The 7,309-nt window shown below is 40.9% G+C and overlaps 1 protein-coding gene across 1 annotated transcript; it reads left to right on the top strand.

Annotated features, from left to right (window-relative positions):
• Positions 1 to 960: 960 nt before the first annotated feature.
• On the top strand, positions 961 to 5,100 carry LOC148010343 (uncharacterized). The gene is made up of 4 exons (XM_087671678.1): positions 961 to 2,076; positions 3,539 to 3,670; positions 3,803 to 4,374; positions 4,657 to 5,100. The coding sequence occupies exons 1-4, from the start codon at positions 1,208 to 1,210 to the stop codon at positions 4,947 to 4,949; spliced, it is 1,866 nt and encodes a 621-aa protein (XP_087527804.1). The 5' UTR covers positions 961 to 1,207; the 3' UTR covers positions 4,950 to 5,100.
• Positions 5,101 to 7,309: the final 2,209 nt, after the last annotated feature.

Below are 7,309 nucleotides of genomic sequence, written 5' to 3'. Positions count from 1 at the left end.
GGGGGAGGGGAGAAGAATTTAATTAAAAAGGGGATGGGAAAAAGAAAGAGAGAGATTATAAGTGAGAGAGAGGAGAGGGGGTTTTAATTTAAAAAATGAGGGGGGGGGGGGGGGGGGGGGGGGGGAGGCTTTAATGAAAAAAGGCAAGGGGAAGAGAAAATGAGATATTGCAAGTGAGAAAAAGAGAGGGGAGGGGGTTTTGATTGAAAAAGGGAGGTTTGGAAAAGGGGGTAGGTTCGGGAAGCCCTCTAAAGGTTTTTGGGCTTTCCGAACCTAAAGCTAAAATAATATAGTAGTAAGATTAGTTGAAGAAAGGTACGAAAAAGACCCTTCGTTTGATCTTTTCCTACTTCTTTTACCTTTGAATGTGGGAAGTGGATTTGTGGAAAATACAATTCTATAGAAGTTTGAAGTTTTCTTACCTTCCTTCTTGTAGGAAAGCCTAAGACCTGGAAGTCCAATTTCCACCTTCCCTTGAGGGTAAGATGGCATGTCATGGAAGGGCCCATCCTTGTAATCTTCTTGGGACTTTCAAGGGTTGTAGGTAAATGGCATCTTAGTTTAATGACATGGGTGTGTAGCATCTTAGCATAATGACGTGGCTCCCTTGACGACCTAGTGACTAAGGAGGGGGCAGCCTTAAAGCATGTGGCAAAGACCCTGGAGTTGGACCTTTGGAAAGAGAAGGTTCAAAAGAGGGTTCGGGGATTTGCGTTCGTTGGCCTTGAAATTTAAAAAGATAGCAAAAAGTGTTTGGAAGGTTCTGACTCCTGAGTGGGCCAAGAGAAGGTCGCAACGACCAAGTTTTCTCTTTTGACTGCCGCCACGAGACAGGGTCTGAGCGCTCTCGCGGAGACGGCTCAGTCAAACCTTGGCTCTCGCCTCTTCTTCCCTCCAAAACCAATCAGAGGAGATCCCATCATTCAAAGCGACGCCACACAGATTCTCTCTCTCTCTCTCTCTCTCTCTCTCTCTCATCTGCATATACTGGTAACCTGCTTAATTTTAAGCTGTATAATCCTAGACTAGATACGCAGCCCCAGTAGATCCTCTCTCTCTCTCTCTCTCTCTCTCTCTCTCTGTCTCTGTATGCCTGTCTGCCTCTGTCTCCATTGTGCCAGCTTCGCTCTGCTTGCCTACTCGCGCCACATTTGAATAGGCCACTGCAAGCCGTCATAGTCTACCCCCATCGAATCCCCCGCAATCAATGAATCCTGATCAGCGGCACAGAGGAGCTCCCATCACATTAGAGACCAATCTGGCCGCCGATGAGCAGGCCCCAACTCCTGATGATCATCTTAACCGTGAGTCCACCAATCGAAGACTGAGAGATCAGCTGGGGCAGGGCATCAGGTTCGCCAAAGAGGTAGAAAAGCAGCTTCATGAATCGACTCATGAGGAACTGCGTATTATGGAATCAGGTGCCATTAGGGCCAGCTTGACTACGGCCTCGTTAGAGGTCATTTCTCACTTCACAGAAGCGCTGAAGCTTCTAGTGTCATCGAGTACTTCCACAGCTAGGGCTGGATATGCTATCGATCGCCCGTTAACATTTATCTCGTCAGCTGATCCAGTAGCTGGGGTAGCTGCTCTCTCTGGCGCATCGGCTCATGATGCAGCTAGGAGGACGATAATCAGTACGACTCTATCGCAGAAGAGGGCGTTGGAATTAGGGAATCAGTATGATGAATCTGCGCAAAGGGCCGATGCGATGATGAATTATACAAGCAGCAAGAAGAGCACTATTATAAGTAGCAGTGCGGCGCAGGCCGACAAATTACATAGTGTTAATCAGGCAGCCGCTGCAGCTAGTAAGCAATCGAGTGCTGCTAGTCAGCTGATTAATGTAAGCCCTCCTCACGGCAGCAACATAAACAGCCCAACGTCCATCAGTGACGGCCAGATGTCGGAAGGGTCTCCGACTGCCAAATTGGCGGCCCTCGATCTTCTCGATGTTCAGCCGGCTACTACAGTTAGCACTACCGACCATACGGCCCCAGCTCCTCATGCTGCAGCCGCAACAAGCGAAGCCCCTGCGTCTGCTGCCACGACTCCACGTGAGACTCAAAGGAAAAGGTACCTGTTAATTTATCCCCGCCGCCAACCCCCACCCCCCCCCCCCCCCCCCCCCCCCCCTTTCTCTCTCTTTCTCTTGAATTGTGGGAAATACGTTAAAGGTCACTTTGGATTGTTATTACCCCACAAAAACTTCTCTCTCTCTCTCTCTCTCAAACATACACATACATACATGTGTGTGTATGTATAGACTCATCGATCCTAAGTCTAGAATGTACCTTGGTAGTTTGTCACATTTCTCTTAGAGTCACACCTTGCTCAAGTCGATTCACTTGAGCATTCTACATTGTCAAGTTAACATCTTGTGGACACACGTAAGGCAAGACCATAAGGTTAGTGAAGAGAGAGAGGTGACAGTCCATCGTTAGATATGGATTACGAAGCCTTAACTATGTGACAATAACAAATAGATAGTTGCTACAATGTTGTAGACTCTCTATAGTAGATGGAGTACCTCCATTCTTAGAGGCACTCCATTGGTTGGGCTTAGTACCACTAAACACACTAACAATTGGCCGTCACGATCCTACACGTAGTCAACATCATGAACACACATGCTAAACTGGTCACTTGGCAGACTTGGTGTGACCAATAAATTTGGGCATGCCTTGGCTCTTAGGCTCACTTGTCCCAGTTTGTAGTGTAAATTTCCTTGTTGAAAATGAAACATCTTGATTACAATTGATTTGTCTTCCATGCAATTTTAGGGTCTTTATTTAAACATTTTAGTTCTAAATCCTAGCAAGTAGTTTGGATTTCTAGATAAGCATCAATTGTTTAATTTGCTCACCCTCCAACTAATAAGTTTGTTTTCTTGAGCACTGCTCACACATGGTATTAGTTGCATACATATCACATTTGGTCCCCTCCATCATAAATTTAGGAACGAGCCTTTGTTCTCTCTCTCTCTCTCTCTCTCTCTCTCTCTCTCTCTCTCTCTCTCTCTCTCTCTCAAACATATCTTGTCAATGTTGCTTAAATTCCATTGTCCACCTACGATCTCTAGATTTTGGGTTCTCCATAAGAATAAATGATCAATGAAAGTCTATATAGGTTCATTAGCTAGCAAAATTGTAATCTTGAGTCTTCCTTCTCATTTCCTCAAATTTACATAGTGTGAACTTGATGGGATTAATTTAATTTAAAGAATCGTTTTCATATGATGAGTGAATAATTTGACATTTGGAACTTTGATTTTATCTATTTGAAGTACATAGTAATCTTTTGGATTCACATCACTTTGAAATTTGGAACTTTGATTTTTCTATTTGAAGTACATGGTTATCTTTTGGCTTCAGACTACTTTGAAATTGTACATTGATGTAACGATTGAAAAACTAGTCATTCATCATTTGAAAAACTCATATCTTCCTTTCTTTTATCTCCATTGACATGACCTATAATATATAGCTTGACTTATATATAATTGATTCTAATCAATATACTACTCCAATTTGAATAGGAAACTCTTACCCAAAATTACATTAAAACTTCCAAGTAACAATCTACAACAAGGTGTAGACCTCCCCCCAGACGATGGACATGCATGGCGGAAGTATGGTCAAAAGGACATTTTAGGAACACAATATCCCAGGTAGACCTTCTTATCTTTCACATTGGAGTAATGGAATTAGATTCTCTATTTTCTAATTTTATAAGTCAATTATGAATTCAAATTTACAATATTGAATTATATTATTGATATCTTCTTCTAAATGTTTGGTAGGAACTACTATAGATGCACCCATAAAAATGATTTGGGTTGCCAAGCCATCAAGCAAGTGCAAAGATGTGATGAAGATCCCTCTATGTTCTCTGTCACTTATAAAGGACATCACACATGTCGATCTCAAGAGTTTGATAACCAAGCATGGCCTTTTGGGTTTCCTTACTCCTTTCCCTTCATAGCTAAAGTGGGAAACACATTCACCATTATGTCATCTGGCTCCCCTACAAGCTCTTCCTTGTTATCATCATCACCATCATCATCATCTCTTAATCAACCAAGCTTTCCCAACTTGCCTCCATTTTCTTCCTGCTCTGATCCTTCTCTTCATGTTGATAATCCTGGGAGCTCACATCAAGCATTATTTAATCAACTTAATATACACTTAGACCCTATCCCCAATCTTCCCCAAGTTAAAGAAGAGCCTATCTATCATCATGTCGAATTTAGCTACACCATTGATGATCCACTTCCACAAGTGCCAACAAAAATATGCAAGGACAACATTGACACCCAAAGCCTACCTTTTGGATTTGAAATTGCTACACCTCAATCACGACCTCCCACACTAGGTAAGTTGTTGATTTTGTATCTTAACCTCAATTATGAATCTCAATGTGCACATCATGTAGTTTAATTAGTGTAAACCAAATTGCATCTAAGTAACAAGTTCCCTAAGAATTAACTTAATATGTTCTGTAACTTGTAATTGTTTTTTATTGTACTTTGCACCTATGGTTTTCATAACTAGGTTAGGCATATTATGCTAAGTTCTACCCTACAAATATAATGACATTACCTAAACACCCATGTTTGGCTATATACTTAATTCTCCTAGCTTCTTGTGTGTGTAGGTACACAATTTCAACCTCAAGCTAGCATTAGAATAGATACATTGGATGATGCAAGCACCTCACGACAACATTCAAAGAAAAGTCGGCCATGTGTTTTGCCAACGACTTGGCCCCTTATTAGAGAAAGAGAGTGTAGTATGACGTCTTTATCTAGATCAGTAAATGAGGTGGATACTACATTATCCTCAAATAAACCAACAATTGAAGTAGAGTTACCCCAAAATGAAATTCCAACGTCTTCACCATTTGATCACTTGGATATCATGCATTTATTGGACAATATGGATTCTTGACCTATGCTAACAGTAAACTACACCAATTAAGACAAAGTGGAAGATAACAAATACACTCAAATCTCAAGAATCCATGCCTCACCCCCTCTCTCAAATCCATTGGTTTGCTACATCCCCCCCTCCTCTCTCTCTCTCTCTCTCTCTCTCTCTCTCTCTCTCTCTCTCTCTCTCTCTCTCTCTCTCTCTCTCTCTCTCTCTCTCTCTCTCTCTCTCTCTCTCTCTCTCTCTCTCTCTCTCTCTATGTGCATCCATTTAGATGCTAGCTTCCTTAGATTAGGAGATCTTAACAAGCCCTAAATGTATGCTTATATAACCATACTAATGTGATTAGTTGTTAGTAGAGAGATTGTATTGACATGCCCAAAATGTGCAACCGAGTGCTATTGTAACGTGCAAACTAATCCCACATTATTCTTAGAATCATTCAACAGTCTAAAGCCAATTAAGGCCATAAATTTTTCTTATGATCTATCCCTTCGGAGCCCAATTTAAATACTACTTTCTCTCTTTAAAGCTCTTATAAACCTCGTTTTGGAGCTTTCACAGAAATTTATTTACAATTTGGTAATTGAAAGTTGAAAAATGGAGTTTGGCCCCAAGACTTGGGAATAATTAGGTCCTTTAAAGTGTTTCTCTAAGCCATTGTAGTAATCCTTTTATAAACATTATAAATGGAGACATAATGAAATTTTTGAGCCATTCATATGATTTTTTTGAACCATTGGAGGAATATCAATGAATTCTTTTATGTTTTTGTGTATAACACAATACTCCTAACTTAAGTAATTAGTTTTTGGGTGCTTCTTTGATGAACAATGGTCACAGAGCATCCACATCCTTTTCTAGAAAAGTTCAAAATTTGACATGTTGGTAGTCTATCAGCGCGTACAAAATTGAGCTAGTGACCTTGAGACCTTACTTGGAGCAATGAGATGCATGCCCGTTGTATAGGACACATCACACCATACTAGGGATCCCCCCTTTAAGTGACTACAACCACCCCTTAGAAGATAAGCTCGGCACCCCCCTTGGACTACCTACTATGAGCACTACACCTTTCCAATTATAGGTAGATAAGCATGCAAGTAGCTACTTTTCAAAGGACTCGAGGATCCCCTCCACATGAGGAAACCCTTCTCACCCGATTACCCCCATCTTAGGGCTACCCCCCACCCTTCTTTCTAGGTGGTTGCCTACACTATGTATGCACTAGTTTAAACAAACTAAGGACAAATATACTATGATTTGATCACCGTTTGTTGTATTGGGCTTCTAGTTCAAAGGAGCTCATTTGAGAGGACATCATGCCACCACTTTATAGCACCAACAGCCACTCCTTTGAAAGCACACAAAGTTGAAGAAATGGGTGCTACTTTATAGTTGCTAAGCACATCCCAAACCCAAGCATTAGAAGCGGCTTGGGCTTGCCCAATTGTTAATGATTACAATAGCATTTATTTGGTTACTTTTGGTTCTTTTTTTCTTCCTTATTATTATATGGTATGTATGAATGCGTACAAGATTATGGTCTAATTACTATGTGAGTGCACGTGTTTACATAGGATGTTACATAGTTAGAAGATAAGATTATGGTTTCTTCTTGTTACCACATGATGATGTAAGGTACCAATTGATGGGTAAAGAATGGGAAGTAGCGTTATTACTTAGGAATAGAAAAGTTGAGGGGGAATCGTAAAGAGAACCTTAAGCTATTTTGAGTAGTTGGGATTTGAGTTCATGGGTTCAACCGATGAGGTTCTTTTATGAGGCATCACTTAGTAGAGACTACAATGCTAAACAAGACTACAGCACTAGGTAATTCTTGATTACCCTAGTTTTGATATTGTTGTAGTGGTAGTGAGAGATTTGGAAAGAAATAAACAAAGTTGTGCCGATGACTTAGGGAGACATGCCTAACCATGAGCCATGACTCCCTAGATATGTCCTACCCTTGATATGCCATGATTTTTCATGAAGGAATAGGAAGCGAGGCTAGGGGTTTAGGGATAGAGACAATTGATCAAGGCAACTAGGCATACCTAACTTGCAAACCCCTAATGCTACTTGTGGAGCATTCAAGGTCGAAGTCGTTGTATCATCATGTTCATTCTTAGAGAATTATTTGACTTGTTCCATCAGAGTACAGTTTGAATATGTTATGTATTATTATGTGGCCTGATTGTCCTCAATATGTCTAATGAGGTCCTTTAAAGTCCTAAGGTCTTTATTTTCCTATGTTTGGGTGTGGGATTCTTGTGTTCTTGAATGTTTTTCCCAAATATGTTTGTTTGATTGGCTCAAACTTCTTTTGAGTTTCACTTAAGCTATGGGGCTCCATTCTCAATTCTCTTGCTTCCTAG

Source organism: Lygodium microphyllum, chromosome 29 (assembly GCF_053477565.2).
Source record: "Lygodium microphyllum isolate KBCC chromosome 29, Lygodium_microphyllum_v1.1.10, whole genome shotgun sequence".
Classification (NCBI taxonomy): Eukaryota; Viridiplantae; Streptophyta; class Polypodiopsida; order Schizaeales; family Lygodiaceae; genus Lygodium; species Lygodium microphyllum.
This window is presented reverse-complemented; position numbering and strand designations above follow the sequence as displayed.

Bases quoted from the DNA above. Each gene is read 5' to 3' on its own strand.
- LOC148010343 (XM_087671678.1), top strand. From the start codon at position 1,208: ATGAATCCTGATCAGCGGCACAGAGGAGCTCCCATCACATTAGAGACC. The intron at 2,077-3,538 runs GTACCTGTTAAT...CAATTTGAATAG, and splicing joins CGTGAGACTCAAAGGAAAAG to GAAACTCTTACCCAAAATTA. The intron at 4,375-4,656 runs GTAAGTTGTTGA...TTGTGTGTGTAG, and splicing joins ATCACGACCTCCCACACTAG to GTACACAATTTCAACCTCAA.